General features: G+C 43.9%; 4 protein-coding genes across 4 annotated transcripts; 1 reads left to right on the forward strand and 3 right to left on the reverse strand.

Moving 5' to 3' along the window:
* Positions 1–727: 727 nt before the first annotated feature.
* On the reverse strand, positions 728–2,777 carry LOC137913899 (BH3-interacting domain death agonist-like). The gene is made up of 4 exons (XM_068757519.1): positions 2,656–2,777; positions 1,987–2,239; positions 1,376–1,512; positions 728–1,132 (listed from the first exon to the last, which is right to left on the reverse strand). The coding sequence occupies exons 1-4, from the start codon at positions 2,716–2,718 to the stop codon at positions 938–940; spliced, it is 648 nt and encodes a 215-aa protein (XP_068613620.1). The 5' UTR covers positions 2,719–2,777; the 3' UTR covers positions 728–937.
* Positions 2,778–3,795: 1,018 nt separating this feature from the next.
* Positions 3,796–7,083, reverse strand: LOC137913894 (wee1-like protein kinase 2). The gene is made up of 11 exons (XM_068757514.1): positions 6,829–7,083; positions 6,361–6,572; positions 6,014–6,071; positions 5,546–5,715; positions 5,334–5,455; positions 5,082–5,228; positions 4,894–4,998; positions 4,727–4,812; positions 4,475–4,645; positions 4,185–4,333; positions 3,796–4,070 (listed from the first exon to the last, which is right to left on the reverse strand). Exons 1-11 carry the CDS (start codon positions 7,081–7,083, stop codon positions 3,899–3,901), a joined length of 1,647 nt encoding a protein of 548 aa, XP_068613615.1. The 3' UTR covers positions 3,796–3,898.
* Positions 7,084–8,075: 992 nt separating this feature from the next.
* Positions 8,076–11,914, forward strand: LOC137913890 (DENN domain-containing protein 11-like). Its single transcript, XM_068757511.1, has 9 exons — positions 8,076–8,406; positions 8,833–8,932; positions 9,053–9,211; positions 9,848–10,001; positions 10,100–10,238; positions 10,424–10,555; positions 11,331–11,481; positions 11,556–11,624; positions 11,719–11,914. Exons 1-9 carry the CDS (start codon positions 8,076–8,078, stop codon positions 11,912–11,914), a joined length of 1,431 nt encoding a protein of 476 aa, XP_068613612.1.
* Positions 11,915–13,249: 1,335 nt separating this feature from the next.
* LOC137913891 (acylglycerol kinase, mitochondrial-like) lies at positions 13,250–16,272 on the reverse strand. The gene is made up of 14 exons (XM_068757512.1): positions 16,163–16,272; positions 16,037–16,076; positions 15,845–15,924; positions 15,684–15,759; positions 15,479–15,604; positions 15,294–15,388; positions 15,096–15,165; positions 14,781–14,860; positions 14,617–14,674; positions 14,397–14,544; positions 14,206–14,303; positions 13,997–14,067; positions 13,787–13,871; positions 13,250–13,669 (listed from the first exon to the last, which is right to left on the reverse strand). Exons 1-14 carry the CDS (start codon positions 16,270–16,272, stop codon positions 13,508–13,510), a joined length of 1,299 nt encoding a protein of 432 aa, XP_068613613.1. The 3' UTR covers positions 13,250–13,507.
* Between the last annotated feature and the right edge of the window lie 897 nt (positions 16,273–17,169).

Here is a 17,169-nt window from a genome sequence, read left to right on the forward strand (position 1 = left end):
CTCCCCCAGCAAGGAAGGTCTGGGCAACCAAGCCAATCATCCGGTTACATTCCTCCCCCCCTCCGAGTTATCGGTGCCCCACCGATAAATTATACCATATAAAAACAAAAATGGTTTTATAAAAAAATACCAACAGTAAAAAACCAGGTGTTACCTGAAGGTCAGCGTCTGAGCACCAAACACATCCACGTACGCCACAATATGCGGCCCCAAAAACAGAACAGCCGGAATAACAGCCGGAATAACCCTCAGTCTCGTTCTTCTCGCTGGTGATTCCTTCCCAGATGTCTGGCGCTCACGCTGAGCCAAGCAGCCCATTCCCCTCCATTAGATTTAGACGCTGACATGGTGATCCAGATCATCATCAAAAGGTTCTAACTTGTTCTTGGTATCTTTATTACACCTACCATGAAAAGTTAAAGTGAACCAGAGTTGATGTTTATTTGTAACTGATTTTTGAAGCTTCATTGACTGCAATGTTAACGAAAATTTCAAAGTTATGCAGAATCCTGGATCTCTTCTGGATCATCACCAAAATGTAATAATCTGATCCCAGTAACATTCAACATTTCCTGGAAATTTCATCCAGCTCCTTTTGCCATCTTGCTAGTAATGGGCAGACAGACAAACACCTGCGATTATTTTATTTTTTTTTACCACCTGCAAGGCGGCGGTTACGTAAAGTACAATCCCACAGTATTTAAAAAATGAAACTCAAATGCTGTGAAAATATTTATTTAATACAGACATGCATATGCCAAAGGAAAAATTCAATACAAAATAAATTTCATGGAATATACAGCAATTCGACTCACATTCCATTAAAGACAAACCAGACTTTCAAATATCACGATGAACCCAAATGAGTCCGACGTCATCCTTCATTTTGAATGCTCTCATTACTCGGCTCCTTTCAGCCGACGGACCAACACGGGAGTCACCTGGGCCTCGCTCGGCCGATGTACTGCAGCGCGCTGCCAAACAGGCTCCTCAGACGCAGTGGGTTCCGCTCACACACTCCTTGAACCAGCGTGAGCGTGAGGGCCATGACGACTCGCTCCTGGGGCAGATCGTTCAGATACATACCCCGCCTCACACTATCCACCGCAGAGGAAATGGAATTTGTCCACTCCTTGAAATGAACAAAATAATAATAGGCTTTAAGAGCGTGCGTATTCGGTCATCACAGTTTTACATTCACACACTTTATTACTAGGATCTCAAAATCTTAGTCTACAATAATTACATAAACATTAATAACTTGTAAAATATTGGAGCGAGATCATTGATGAAAACGTTACCATAGCACTTGCAGTAGTCTAATAATTTCTCTTTTACCAATACATTTAATTTTCACAGGTCTCAGGATTCTCACATGCAACGGGTAGGTCTCGATGTTCCTGCTCAGATTCTGGGTAGCCCGAGCGACGACGTCGTGTTCGAAGTGATCTGCGATTTCTCTCAGCTCCGCCACGACCTGACGGACGGCTGCTGCGTCAACCACACGGTCTCCTAGGAAATTAAGAGTTTTAAAACATTCCGTTTCTGGATTCAACAGAAGGGATGATAATAATAATACATTTCATTTATATAGCGCTTTTCTAGACATTCAAAGTCGCTTTCCAGAAAGTACATAAGATAAAAACAGCAAAGCAATACAGACAATAAAATATAAACATGAAAATAAATGATAAAATTAGACATTAAAAGCAATGTTGAACAGATGGGCTTTGAGTTCTTTCTTGAAGGTGAGGAGGTCAGAGCAGGGGCAGCGATGGAGAAGACTCGGTCTCCCCATGTCAGTGACCTTCTGAATGCGGTGAGAGATAACTTCCACATTATACATACTGATACTGCAGGTAAATACCGGCCTAGTACTGACATGAAAGCGGTTTCTACACGGAAACAAGACATTTGACTTTATCAAATATAGAAAACCGATTTCATCTTTGATTTCAGAATATGGATCCAGAGACCTGTACTCACCAGGTCGTTGCAGCTCCACTGAAGGCTGAATATCACGGATACCAGCTGAGATACTACTGGACAAAAAACCATCAAATTCAATGTCTTCCCTCCAGCCGCTGAAATCGACATCCCAAGTAAGATTCAGATCCTGGCCCAACGAGATGAGTTCTTCTCTGTAGTCTGGATTTCTGCAGTCAGCTTGAAGAAAGGCCAACATTACCATGGCACCATTTTCTCCACTGGACAGATTCCCCTGGATACTCATCTCGACCTATTTGGACATTGATGACATGTCACCCTGTGTTCGTATACTAAAACATCAAACGGGAAATTTAAGTTTGTCTGTAATTATATATATATATATATATAAATATATAACGCTTTTAAACGCTTACAAACAAGCATACATACATACATATATATATAAACACAATTTGAGAGTGAGAAAACACCAAATCGACTGACGCACTTAAACAGAAATGCTACATTACAGCCGGATGTCGAACAGGTAGCGTTATTGGAAAGATGAGCTAATGCTAACTTTAGCTTAGCCAAATTAACGCCGACTTTCAGCCATGAAAGCTGCTCGTTAGGAAGAACTTTCGACAACAGCAAAATAAAACTGAGAGCCAGACAGACAGACATCCATCTCCTGCAGTTTGCTGAACTTATCCCCTAAATAAATACCTGTTCGGTTCGTGGTGCGCCTGCCCGCTCGGTCCGACGCAAGGAAGGCGCTTCCTGATTCATGTTGTGTTTGTCTGTCAGGATGGAGGCGGGGCTTTGTGATGCACTCAAGTAACCCCAAAAAAAAAAAGATGGTTCAGAGTTCAATCATGTCATTTCAATTGAACCTAGCGCTCATGAAATTCGCCACGGGTGGGCGAATCTAAACATAAATCAATAGGATTCAAATAGTCAAGCCTCCACCAAGATGATATTGACCAAAAGAGTCAAGTTGTAATTGTTAAGTGCATTTAAAAAAAAAAAGAAATAAACTTCGTATTTGAGAAGCTGTCAAAGAAAGCCTAAAGAAATGTGATTTCTGCTCGGTGACACTAAATTCAACTTTTTTTACGATGGAAACTAAAATATATGCTATAACACTTACACAAATGTAGTCATTATGTGGAGATGAAAAACGTTCTTTGAGTTACGATCCAGAAATTGTAAAACGTCACGGACGGACGCACGATCAGCTCAAACATTTAGATGTAAAATGAAACGCTGACGGGCAAAACCAATGTCCAAGTGTCGTCGTCGTCCCCCCCCCCCGGGGTACGTTTAAAGTCAAAACGTTCGACTTTATGAACGAAACTGGTAAGAGAAATGCATGTTATTGTTCTATGTGATCGGCTTTAAATACAAATGAACTATGTCTTTTAATTGATTTTATCACAAATTAAAGTATACATATTTAATTTACAGTATGACTCAATTCCATTTCAGTACTTGTAAATTATCTACATAAAGTCAGTTGACTGCAGCTATAGACAAGCAGACCAGCACTGGAATTATGGTTTTGTGGTTTTGTCCCAGAGCCCTCTGGGACAATCGGTATATTACACCACTGACATGAATCAGAAAGTGAAATAAAATTAAAAGCATCTGATAAAGCTTAAAATTTTTATTTACAGTTTTCTAAAAAAAAAAAAAAAAAGTCAATAATTGCTTCAGTACATTGGTCTATAGCAATCACAGGCTTTGGAAAAAAAACGTAAAATTTGAAGTTATTTAAAACCAACAGCTCCCCAAAATGTGAATGACGCAAACTTCACTTGAGACTTCCAGAACTGTCCAGTTACTTCAGCAAGTTACAATAATACAAAATCGTATAGGGAAACTTGTAGACAACACTACAATGAGGCCACAACCTCATTGCAGAAGGAGCCACACCGCAGAAGAGCAAAAGGTCAGGTATGTGGATGCCTCAATGTCCCATCAGACACCCTGGGCCACCAAAGCTCATAGATCGTGCCGTCTTCCTACCAACAAGCCTCCTCCCCGTCCTGGTTTGAGACCCTATCTTAACAGGGGACATCAATCCAGGAGAGAGGTTTTGTTTGGGTGACAACGCTGCCCGACGAGCCTCCTGGAGCGCTCTGTGGTGAAAATGGACATAAAGTACTGCTTTTACCAGGCATCCATGTGAGGATTAAGCAGGATCAGCTATTAACTTAAAATAGATGAAGGCTGATGAAGGACCACCTCCTTACTTTTCCAGCATGGCCGTCCTGAATTTCTCTACATTGAGCTCTTTTCGCAGCTGAGCAGCCAGCCTCCCGGTCCTCTCCTGTCTTAAAACAGTGTGCTTGCAAAGCTCCCTGGCAGATGGACGCTTACTCAGGTCTGGATCCAACAACAGCTGTCACACACGCACACACGAAAAACCATTTTCAGCATGCTATGTTAGTGAGAAGAGTGAAATCAAATGCTAGCTATAAAAGGTGACACTTTTCATTTACATTAGACTTACACATTTAAAACATCCTAGATGGAGTCATACCTGAAGCAGGCCTCTAAAAGGAGGGGATAACTCTCTTGGCAGTTTGGGGAGCTGCCCCCGTCTAAGGCTTTGCCACTCATCTCCATTTAGAGGCAGAGGGGAAGCTCCAGCCGCCAGCAGTACTGTGAGGCCCAGAGCAAAGATGTCTGCCTTGGGGAGGTTGCTGTAATCCTGGGGAGCAGGTCAGGTCAGCAGACAGCAACCAAATTAAACATCACTTTTCCTTCAGCATAGAGTACACAGCGTTTTTACCTCTTGCAGGACCTCAGCGGCAAGAAAGCGGCTGTCCCCTTCTTCAACTTGGGGGTTGCTGGTTGATGTCACGTGACCCAGGTCCCCTGCAGAAAACAGCAAGACTCAAAACGAGAGATGACCACAAAACAAATATTTGAGGTGCAGATGCGTTTAAAATCCGATACCAATTTTGTAGATGACTCCTGCAGAAACGCTGCCGTCATCTTCCTCCTCACTCTCTCCTTCAGCTGTAGCATCGGTGCTGGGGCGCTGGCAAATGAAGATATTACCTGCACAGGGGTTAAAAAAAAAATGGCACAGATTCAAAAACAGACAAATGCAACACAAAAGCAAAATACCCAACAGGGCATACTTGGTTTGATGTCCAGGTGTGCAAGGCTTGAGCTGTGGATATATTTTAGTCCCATAGACACTTGCAAGAGTACATCTTTCAGCTCCGCTTCGGAGAACAGCTCTCCCTGCGCCTCCTTCTTGACGATGGCGTCGCTGAGACTTCCACCTGGCGCACGCACACGCATTCAAACAAATACAAAATGGTGCAAAACACCATAAATGCAAGTCAACCGTTCATACATCGTGCTTTTAACAGCAAGGTCAAACCTACCATCACAGTATTCATTTTGAATAATCATGTGATCATCTTCTGCCCACGCCGAATAATACCGAACAACGTGTGGGTGGTGCCCTAGAACGGCGTGTGCGTACACTTCCTTTAAGGCCTGTTGTCTATGAGGGAAACAAATTTGATCAGTTATGGAACACAAAGAACAAAAGTGAACGTCTTCTTCGGAAGAGATGACATGCTTGCTGACTCACTCATTGGCAGAGCCTGCGAGGGGTCGATGGGAACGCTTAATTGCGTACAAGCAACCATCCAGCCGCTTCACACACTTGTAAACTGCCCCGAATTCGCCCACACCAATACACTCCAGCTCCAGGAACTCGCTCTCATAGCGCGACAGCATGAAGGCTTGGACAGCTTGTCTCTGCCAGATAAACAGACGAGGACACTTGTGGTAAAATCCAAAGACATTTCTAATAAAGTAACAAACGTCACAAGGGTATGGAGAATCTTAGATTTTTTATTGGTCTTTCACCAAATATGGTCATCCTTCCCACAATCAGAGTGGAGATTTTTTGACGCTGGAGATTCTTTAGAGAAATCCCAGACTGGCAGCATGTAATTTTGGACAAAACAAGAAATGAGGAGGCAGACCAAGATGACGAAGCCTACTGATGAAATAGTGCGAGAGCCATAGAAGGTGTTGCTAAAAATAAGCGTACCTTTGGTGGGAGAAAGGCTTCATCGTCCTCCTCAGATGACGTGAGGCTGTGCTTAAACCTAAAAGATGAAAAAGGTCTTTATATAGCCTGAACAAATACACGTTATTAAATCAGGCCTTTATGTATGAACATTGAAGAAGAAGAAAAACCCCAGAAAACTAAAAACTGACTCCGTGTGATATGTGCAAACAAACAATTGGCCTAAATTCACAGCCACATGAGAAATTCCAAAGTAGCCAAATGGGCAAAGATAGGCAATAAATCCGCGAGCCAAAATGGTGAACGTGCACTTGTGTTTACAACTTAGGACTTTAGGAAATAAATGCATGGCATAGAACTGCATTTACCTGCATCCATTATCATCCTCATCATCGCTTCTACAACCGTTCCTCCTCCACTGCAACTCACTGTTCCTGCGGACGGTTTCAGGCGTGAAGGGATTGATATTGACAGACGGCGCGCGGACAGTGGTAGCAGGGACTGAAGTGAAGCACGGCCTCCTCTGATGGCGACTGATCTTAACGGTGGAGCAAGGCTGGGACGACTTTGTGAGCAGGCTCTGTGAGGGCGATAGATCAAGGATCAAGGCTCCACGTGATATGTGCAAACAAACAATTGGGCTAACTCACAGCCACATGAGAAATTCCAAATGGGCAAAGATAGCCAATAAAGCTGCGAGTCAAACTGGTGAACGTGCACTTGTGAAAGATATACACTGAAAATAAGATGGATCGGCATTTCAGTCTTACTTTGACAAGTATACGAGAGAGGGGGGGGGGGGTCCACATGCATAATCAGTCTTAATCAATACCCACCTTGGGTGTGTTGGGAGAGTCACATAGCCTCAGTTTCTTCCAGAAAGCATAGGGTATAGGGCTAGTACACTGTAAAGGGGAAAGGAGGGTATTGCTCCTACTGCGGTGCCGTTGCACCCGGGGTGTCCTGCAAGCAGACCTTGGACTCTGGATCTTGGAAATGAAGTCATCACAGCTGTTTTCACTGCTGCTCCCCTCCTCCCCACAGCTAGTGAAGTCCAGCTGCTCGCCGAGCCCATCAAACAATGTCGCCATGATTGGGGCCTGAGTGTTGAAAGTTATCCTGTAATTTCTTTATTCTGCATGACTTGCCTTTGGAGAGCAGCAGTAACATCTTTTATTTTAGGGACCGCTTTCAGTCATTATTTTAGGTATGTATTCAAGTCCCTTTAAAAGTGAATGGGCCGTGAAAACTAAACTCACTTTTTTATTTCCACTTCTATGAAATGTAATCATTAAGTCAATATTACTTACTCTGATCTTTTAAAAACTATCTGCACAACAGTCAGGCTTGGAGGATGTTATGTTCAAACTTACCTGACCGGCCATTATTTGTTGCACGGACATCAGTGTGACCTTTTGAGATTGTAAAATAATAAATGTTTGTCTCTTATACTCACGAACGAATCTCCTTCCCCTCTAACGCCGCCACCACGCTGGGATTCCGCGCCTTGCATGCAAACGACTATTAATTGAACGGCGCCACCAGGGCGACACATCTGGCTCTGCCATCGGCTGCTTTGGTCTTAACCGCACACCTGATAATGGTAATTACTGTACGTAAAAAAACAACCTTTGAACAGTTTTATCATTAATCTGTGAGGATCGAAGCATAAAATGGATGCATTTGTAGATTTATATTGTTGTCGCAAGAAAAAAACACACAAATTCATGATAAACGAAATAAAAAGAACATTGTTTGAAAAGCACGCGTCATAACCTGAACGTTTCTTTACATGTTATGATAATATTGAATATTATGAGCAAACTAAACAGCCCATAATCCCAAACGAGGATTTACCATAACTGGTCAAATAGACACGTGGGCGGAAGTCATCGACGTCATCAAAACAGAGCTCCGTCCGTGGATGTGACAGGCTTACAAATACATGAAACAGAAACCCAGCCCAGCGAGCAGCAGGAAGCCATGATCCGGCTCCGTCGGTGCGTTTAGGGTTCGGTTCGGTTCGGTTCACATCGGAGCTTATTGCTTTTCTTTTCCGCCTTCGCTGGTTTGTCAGCGCGTCATGGTGAAGCAGTCGGATCGAGCCCCGCTGCTGGACTGGGAGGAGATCCCGCCTCCCGGTCCGAACCAGGCGGCACCGCCGCCGCCTGCGCCGCGGCCGGAGGAAGGACCGCGTCCGGTCGCGCACCGCGCACCGAAGGGCGCCGCGGCGGTTCCGGTTCCTGCGTGGAGCAGCGGCGGCGGCACCGCCGCCGTCACCTGCAGCCCGACAGCTGTCGTCGGCCGGGAGTGGGACCGTCACGTCCCCTTCCACGGCCTGTCGGTGCGGGATCAGTGGGAGGAGAAGGATCAGATCGTGGCTGTATTTGTGGTGACGTTTGACACGAGGTCCGGTAAGCAGCTGCAAAAGCAAGAGCTTTCTGATCGTTCACTTTGTCCTCATCGAAAGTTGTTGTGAAAAAGCTACTGGTGACTCGTGCTGCTCCCTCAACATTAGATGTTGAGGGATTCCAGAAATTAATTACTGGAATATTAATCTGTCTGATGGATATTGTGTAATAATAATACGTCATCGTATTTTAAGCAGTCAAACATAGTGTGTTGTACCGGTAGTTGAAAACAGACCATAATGTACAGTCATCAAACAAAAGAGGAAAAGACAAACATGAAAAAGATCAGCATACAGTCACAGTTTCTGACTCTTTCGGTTCGGCATGACGGATATTCAGAATTAGGGGAAGCAGTCAGGATGAAAGTGAAAAGTGTGGGAAGTAAGTTTGTGTTGTTTCTCTCTCTCTCGCTCTCTCTCTGTGTGGCAGGGAATATGATAGAATGGTGCCGACCTCATGACATCAACCTAGATGGGGTTGAGTTCAAGTCGATGGCCAGCGGCTCCCATCGGATCACCAATGACTTCATGTATGTAATCAAAGTGAATGGATTCTCCTCCCTGTAGAGGGGGGGGGGGGGTCTTGGCCCCCAGTGAGGTAAGTCGCTCTTTGTTTACACCCTCTTCTATGTTTTGCCCCCTCTGGTTAGATATTTCCGTAAAGGCTGCTACTTTGGGCTGGCTTGTTTCGCTAACATGCCCGTAGAGAGCGAGCTGGAGCGCGGCGCCAGAATGAAGTCCGTGGGGATCCTGTCTCCGTCCTACACGCTGCTTTACCGGTACATGCACTTCCTGGAGAACCAAGTCAGGTGGGATGTTTCCTGTGTATGTTTGTGCGTACCGGTACAATACACCCCGGCGCCATGCTATTCAATCCTGCCCACCTCATTCCCCCCCCCACAGTATAGCTTTGAAATTTTCTCTCAGCATTTTCCTCACCCATTGAAGATGAACCCAGCCTCCCAGCTACGGCCGACCTCATGAGAGGCCGTTTGGCATGCACGGTACCTTTTTGACGGACGTCTAAGCACTGAAGTGGGCAGAGGCTTTGACAGCCTCTCTTCTCTTCACCTGTTCGGCTCCTCCACGTCAGTCATCTCACAAAAACCTCATCTTCTCTCTGATTGTGTTTAAACATCTGGACACGGCTACAGTTTGGCTCAGATTTCTGCCAAAAGCAGAGTGCGCTCACCTTAGTTAGTAAAGGTGTGGCCTAGTTCAGTTCTTTTTTTCCCCTTCTTTTTCAGCATAGACTTTCCTTATAGTGATTGAGTAAATCATTTTGTGCAATCATTTCACTGAAGCCACACTACTTTCTGCTGGCTGCATGACCTTTGAACATGGTGGGCAGATGTGATTTGCGTGAATACGCTTAATTACGCGCGTCAGAAATACCTGCCATTATTTGATTTTGCCTGTTCCTCCTCCACCCTCGCCTGCTATAGACACCAGTTGCAGTGTCCCGGCCAGTATTCCCCACTAGAGGCCTTCTACGAGGACAAGAAGGCCGTCCTTCCTCATTCGGGACATGGTTTGGTCACTGCTTGCCCAACCTGGGGTGTCACCACCATCAACCGCTGTATGCACCCAGAAATGAAGGTGTGGAAGTAGCAGAGACTTTTATATACTGGATGATGGAGTGTTTGATCAGTCAGACAACAACAACATGTTTGTCCCTTTTCCCCCCTCCCCTGTAGATCACCCACCCGGCTGGCTGCATGTCCCAGTTCATCCAGTTTTTCGGCGAGCAGATAATGCTGCTGTGGAAGTTCGCTCTGCTCCGTAAACGTCTGCTCATCTTCTCTCCTCCACCCGTGGGCGTGGTCTGCTACAGAGGTGAGCATCTGAAACGCACATGCAAAAAGCCCCGACACACCCCGTCCTCTCATTGGATTTGAAGGGCGTTTTAATCTGCGGCCGTGGACGTCTCCTCTCTCGGGTTGTGATAAATGTGCCAACGCTGCAGCCAACCGTGGCCATTTCTGAGATGTCTCATCCACCGTGTTCTGGTCCTCCCTCAGTGTATTGCTGCTGCTGCCTTGCCAACGTCTCTTTGCCTGGGATCGGTGTCTCCGTGCCTGAATTACGACCTTTCTTCTACATCAACGTAGCAGATATCACTGTCCTGGAAACGGAAATGTCGTACGTCGCCTGTGAGTCAGTTTTCCTTTTTAAAGCAGTTTTTATTTTGTTAGCCCCTTTCAGTTCAGTTTTTGTTAGTTTCAGTGTTGGTGTTAGTTTTAGTTTTTTAACGCAGGAAAGGTCGAGTCATCAGTATGTCAATCTACTAAACTCTGCACTCCAGCCTCCTAGAACTTAACGCATAAATTAACCATTATATTGTTTTTTTTTCCTTTTTCTTAAAGTTTTCTTTTTTTAAGGGTTCTACAGAAAATATATTTTTAAGGTTGGCCATCTTCTCTATAGCGCTTCTCTATAGCGCTCCAAAGCCTTACACTCTACTCTGGGCTCATTAAATGAATAAAGGCTACGTGTATAATATACTGTACACTTATATGTTGGCCTCAGTATGTTTCATGCATTTATTGTCCAATATTATTCGAGGGACTTTCAGATGACTTCTGTTTTAGCGGCACGATTTAAAAAAAGTTGGAATAGATTTTAGGATAGGAACAGGTGGTGAAGACGGTTGACTCATCGTCATGCAGACATCCTGGTCCCAATAAATAAGCAAACAAGGCCTCGTTGTATTCGTGCTAACAGGTTTGGGGGGGGTCAAGAGTCGAAACAAACTTTTCCTAGTACACACTATGGTTTAACTTTTCTGTCTCTTCAGCCTAAATGTTTTAATTGTAGATACTTTTGAAGTTTAGGGGCCTTATTTATATTTAATGTGAACTGTTTTCTATTTGTAGTCTGCAGAAATGGTCCTTTTATATATGTGAGCGAGCCTTCGACATTTTTCAGGCACCACCGAGAAGATTTTCGAGGAGAAGAAGGAGCTGTACGATGTTTACATTGACAACCAAAACGTGAAATCACACAAGAGCGACCTGCAGCCGCTGCTGCGCCTGAACGCGGCAGATAAGGAGAAGTACAGGAAGCTCAGCGAACAGAGGTGAATAACGCACGCCGTAAAACCCGCTTCTGTTTTTCCACATGCAAGTGACTGCTGTTATCTTTCCCACGCAGGCAGATGCTGCTGTACTCTCAAGAGGTGGATGGCGATTGCACATCGAATGAGGAGGACCTTTTCATTCTGTGAGTCCTCTGCAAACATTGCTCACGGTGCGGCGCCGCTGTGTTGACCCTTGTAACGCGATGCGTGACCCGGCTGGCTTTAACCCTGTCCTAGGTTCTTCATGGAGCTGAATAACCGCATCTTCCAGACTTTGTCCGAGGTGGCGGGGAGCATTGATCCCACCCTCACCGCCGATCACGTCAGGGCCATGGGGCTGGATCCCCAGGACGACCGCTCCTTCCTGCTTGACCTGCTGGAGGTGTACGGCATTGACGTCACGCTAGTCATAGACAACCTCTGCTGCTCCTGAGGTCCTCTCCGAATGGGAACGTTGGAAACCACTGAATATTTATGCCTTTGAGGGGCGCAGACACACACACACACCAGGACACTAACGACACCACCTCCGCCCTGGGGTTTCCATCTGTTGCCGGCTGCTCCCTTCTGGGTAGTCTGTTGTTCCTCTGATGGCGTCTCATCGGACCCGTGGAGGCAGTGTGCTTTTAACACCATTCAATTCTCGTATCATATTTTGATTGAGATATTTTTTTTTTTTTTTTTTTTTAATGCTTGTGTCCCAACTTGAATACATTTTTGTTTTAGCCGGGATGGTTTTGTTATGATGCTGCTGAACTTGAATGAAAAAGCTGGTGAATACTTTGTTCAGTTTTATGCCTCTTGAACATGAGGCGGATCTAATAATGCGTTTCTGTGGTTTGATCAAATGTGATGGGGACATTTTTGGGAACTATTTTGTCATGTTCCACCTTCTCATATCATGATTTTGAATTGTCGATAACTACGCCTATAACACTAACTCGTCATAATCCTGCACCACGTCTACCACTGGATTATATGCTGATGCACGTGTTGACTGTTTGTAACTATACCTGTTTTTCTTTGAATGCACTGTTTCATAGTTTATGGCCTGAGCCATGAAGCAAGATTGCTGTTTGACTTCATGCAAACAGCAAAACATGGCTTTTGTTTCAAAGGTTTTTGGTCACATTTGAGGAAAGGTCATAATTTATTATTCATTTGGCCCTGTTTTGTATGGCCCCGCCCCAAAGACATTTCCTGGTTTGAAGTTAAAACAAAACAAAACACATCGCAACAAAAAATTTCCCTGAATACTGTTTGAAAGAGGAGGCCACTTGAGCTCAACCTCAACCTCAAGTCTCAAGTGGACCGTCCAGCTTGTCTATTGACTTGTTTCACAGGTGTATCAGTAAAATGCACATCACGATATGAAATAGATTCTTTGACGAGCCAATAAGTACCAACAATAGTGAAGTCATGTGTACTGCGTCACTTCTGAATGTCACACAGCAAAAGTATTGTCCACGTGCAGCAGCGCATCCAAGTAGCAGTTTCTTGGTTATAATGTAAAAATAAGGGTGGGGGGGAAAAAAGTCTTCACCTTAACTAATTTTCACACACTGTAAAAGATTGCAGAAAATGTACAAATAAACTCTGCACGAGCAACTGTCCAGTTTCATTTCACTGCCACTGTTCTGTAACGAACACTGATTATCTGATAACTTGACTGTGTCGATTGGTGCATCCAGCTCCTCCAATAAATCAGGCATCTGCTAGCTACTTCCATAGCAACTATCAAATTGTAAAAAAAAACACACAAATTGGACACATTACTGCGTTTTTATTGACCAGGTTTAAATATGGTAGCGAGAGAAGACCACTGAGTAAACATTTGTCAGACAACACACACATGGGTTAGTGACAAAGAAAAACAACTTGGTCCTTTCATATTCAAATACTTGTAGATTAATCTTCCCACTCCTTTCAAAGTAATGTTAAGTAGTAAAACCGGCATTAATACATTTGGGATGTTTTTAAAACCACTGCAACAGTCATCCGAGTCCATGATTTGTCTCGTCGTTCCTTATTCTCCGTTTGTGTTCCTGCTGCTTCCCTCTGCGTCTGCGAGAAGCTGCTCTCTGCGTTCTGCGTTGATGAAGAAGCGAAGTTTCCGTGGCAACAACCTTATCTCCACAGGCATCGCCTCATACTCCTCATTATCTATGTTGTAAAAGCCACCAGCACCCTGTGAGAGCAGGATTTAAAGAAGGTTTAAAAAAAAGTACGATTGTGCAATATCAATTAGAACAATGGAATCGTTTCGATTTGACTTTGGTGCAATAACGTTTGAAGGGCTGCTGACCTCTGGCAGCTGCAGCCGGCAAGCACTGGCTTCCAGTTTTGTAGAGTTTCCAGTGAATATTGTGGGGTCCTCCACTTTTTTATCTCTAACGAAGATCATGAAACATTCTTTTACTTGAAATTACGTAAACATGAACTTCCATACATGCCCTTTGACCTTTACGTTTTTTTTCTGTTTCCAGTAAACCGGTAGAAAACTGAAACTACGAACCCGACGCTGATGAAATCGCTGACAGTGAAATTTTCTGCTTCTGCACAAATCATCAGGGAATCATTCCTGTGCTGAAAAAGTAATGGATAATAAACATAGAAATAAAAAACACATGGATATATATAACAAAAAGGCTATGTCAGCATTTCAGAGCTCAAGATTTTAAAAGAATAGGTGGGTTTTTAAAAACACAATATTTTACAACTGACCCTCTCCACTGGGTTTTTGTTGCGTGTTTGAATGAACAACTCAAACGTGGAGAGCTGTTGCTCCTTCCACTCCTCCGGCTCTTCTACTCTTGGAGGCTCTGAGCAACACGCATGAAAACGAAGATCACGAACATGCTAGCGTCGGGATTGGCTGTCGTTTTCCCACGCGTTAATATGACAACACACATTACCTTTAACGGGAGGGCGCCAGTAGTTTCTCAACCTCCGGGCAATGCGGTAGAGCAGGTTGGGTCTTGGGGGCTTCTGAGGGGGCAGGTCCGGAGGTCGAAGGGTGGGAGCTGTATAGGTCACTGAGACATCCCTGATCAGGGGCCACTCCTGATGGGTTTCATCAGGATGCGAGATCAACACGACTCATTGAGAAAATGACGACTCTTCGTATTGCCTTACCCTTAATGTGCTAAACCAGTGTGCTGCATATCTCTTCAGTGGTCCAAGATACCAATATCTATGGAAACACATGATTACCGTAATTACTCCCTTGAATGGGGCGTTATGTCCGATCTTACCCACAATTAGTGTCTGAATGATCAACCCCTCAAATGTAATCTTACTTGCTGATCGTCGCAGCCACATCTCGAAACACACCCCATCGTAATCCCATCAGAGCAAAGACTGGCTGATCTTTCTCCCCCTAGCGCGCACGCACACACGCACACGCACACAGTACTATTTAAGTGCTTCAAAAATAAAAATAACATATTTTGACACATCAATTTGTTTTTATCCAATGTTATAATGACACATTATAAAGAGTACCATAATACAATGTATCAGACCTTAAAGACAATACTGGATCAGCAAAGTATCTACCTTCCAAACTCTAATTTCATATCTTTGTAGAATACAAAAAGAAGACATTTGCTCACTTTAATTTGAAGCACATCCAGCGCCACCGTTTCTCCCTTCAGAACAGACAGCGTTGCTGAAATAATGTCTCTAAATAGTGTATAAGATGGAAAATTGTCATTTAGGTGGTGAGGTAAAGTTGCTGCATCGTTTATTATGGTGGCGCATGATGGCAGATAAATTGTTGCATATGATGATGAGGATGATGAGATACTTACTTGACCTTGTTGTCACTAACGAGATGAAGACTTGGACTCAGGGAATTCTGGGAGCCCAGTGGAATGAACCCAATGGGTATGTTACTGACTGTCTCCTGGGGCAATAAAGCATCCGACAGTGCATCATTAAAAGAAATACTTGAATTAGTAAGCTAATCAAAAACCATAGCATAAGTGACACCTACTTGATCTGCCCTTCGCAGTAAACCTGTGACGACCTCCTGCAACGTCCCGTCTCCGCCGGCAACAATCAGCATGTCTGTGTGCTCAATGAGCTCCATTAGTTTTTTGGCCTGACCTTCATAATCTGTCTGTAGAGGAATAAGCCATTATTGTATCACATAACATAAAGAGCAAATAATAACTCTGAAGGGGGGGGGATAAGCATACCTTCACTATTTTAAAGTCCACACCAGCCAGGTGTAAAATGGGAGCCGCATTCTTTTCAAACAAGTTATTTGCTTTCCTGGAGAATATTGAGGCAGGAGTTTGGAAATATTCTGATTTCTGAAATCCAGTACAAACAATATCAGGGAGGTTTGTATTATTACCCATTGCAGGCTGAGGGGTTTAAGATCACTGTCGCTTTCCTCAGCTGCTCCTGTGGTGCTATCTGTTGACGCCCAAATTCCTAGCAGAAAGTATGATGAAGATGAGGCGAGAAGGCACTTGAAGGGAGCTCTGGGTTCTTTCCCCCCCGCATATAGTTTAAAATGTATTTGCACATATAAATAATGTCTTACCCTGGCCACCAGACAGGCCTCTCTCCGCAGAACGCTGTCGCTGTTAACATACAAGAAATAAAGAAAATATAATACCCGTAAACACGTATGCTATCCAGACCACGGTCGTGCCATAATGCCGCTCACCAATGTTTGCCGTAGAACCAGTAACCCCCGTAAGACAAAACGCACACAGCGAACGTAGACTTCTTCCAGTGATTACGTAGAGTCTGAAAAACTCTGACAACGCGAGCCATGGTTTTAATTAAATGTCCTCAAAATCACGCTACATTTACACAGACATGGGAGTTTACAAACCATGATACACAAATGTCTGTGTGTCCACGGTCACATTTTCATAGCTATGCGAGCGTCTTTGGTGCAACGCCAAAAACAGTCCGGTCTACACACAGCTCGGAACCAACGGCAGTGCAAACAAATGGTTCAAACGTTTCATAAGTTTTGTTAAAACAATTGATTTTACCAAATATTAATATAAATTGCATTTGTATGACAGAGAAGAAAAAAATCCGCAGTTTAAATTCAAATGAATACAACATCTAATTAAATTACTAAATTACGCTAAAAAACTACAATCCCCATCTAACTAAAAGACTTCATGCGCCGAAGACCTCGCCTGAAGATATGCCATATAATAAAGACAGTGTGTAAAGTATAATGCCTTTTCAACTACATGATATGCGAATTAAATTATGAATAAGGTAATTTTTCTCAGTCAATGTTAACAAAGCGTGTATAAAGAATCAAACATTTTAAATTTCGCACCGGCACAAGCGTGGACACCTCTGTAATTCTTCAGGGGTATCATGGCGGCGCAGATGGCGGTAAATTCGGGTATGATTTATTACATTTTCTAATAAGTGTAACTTTTATACCGTAATCGGCAGTAGCTTGTCTTGTTCGGTATTTTATGCGTTTAGAGCTGTTTGTAACTCTTGCCACTGTAATCACCGTACGGCGACGGACCGCTCAGTTTCAGCCTCTGATTGCTAGGCTAACCGAGCCCAAGTAGAGTTAGTGTTTGTGAGAACGATTGGTTGGCAAACACGTTTATATATAATTTAATGTTGACGTAATGTCACATTATCACCAGTGTGTTACGGCCGATATGACTATTTGAACCTGATCTGATA

Source organism: Brachionichthys hirsutus, unplaced genomic scaffold (genome assembly GCF_040956055.1).
Source record: "Brachionichthys hirsutus isolate HB-005 unplaced genomic scaffold, CSIRO-AGI_Bhir_v1 contig_1409, whole genome shotgun sequence".
In the NCBI taxonomy this organism is placed as follows: Eukaryota; Metazoa; Chordata; class Actinopteri; order Lophiiformes; family Brachionichthyidae; genus Brachionichthys; species Brachionichthys hirsutus.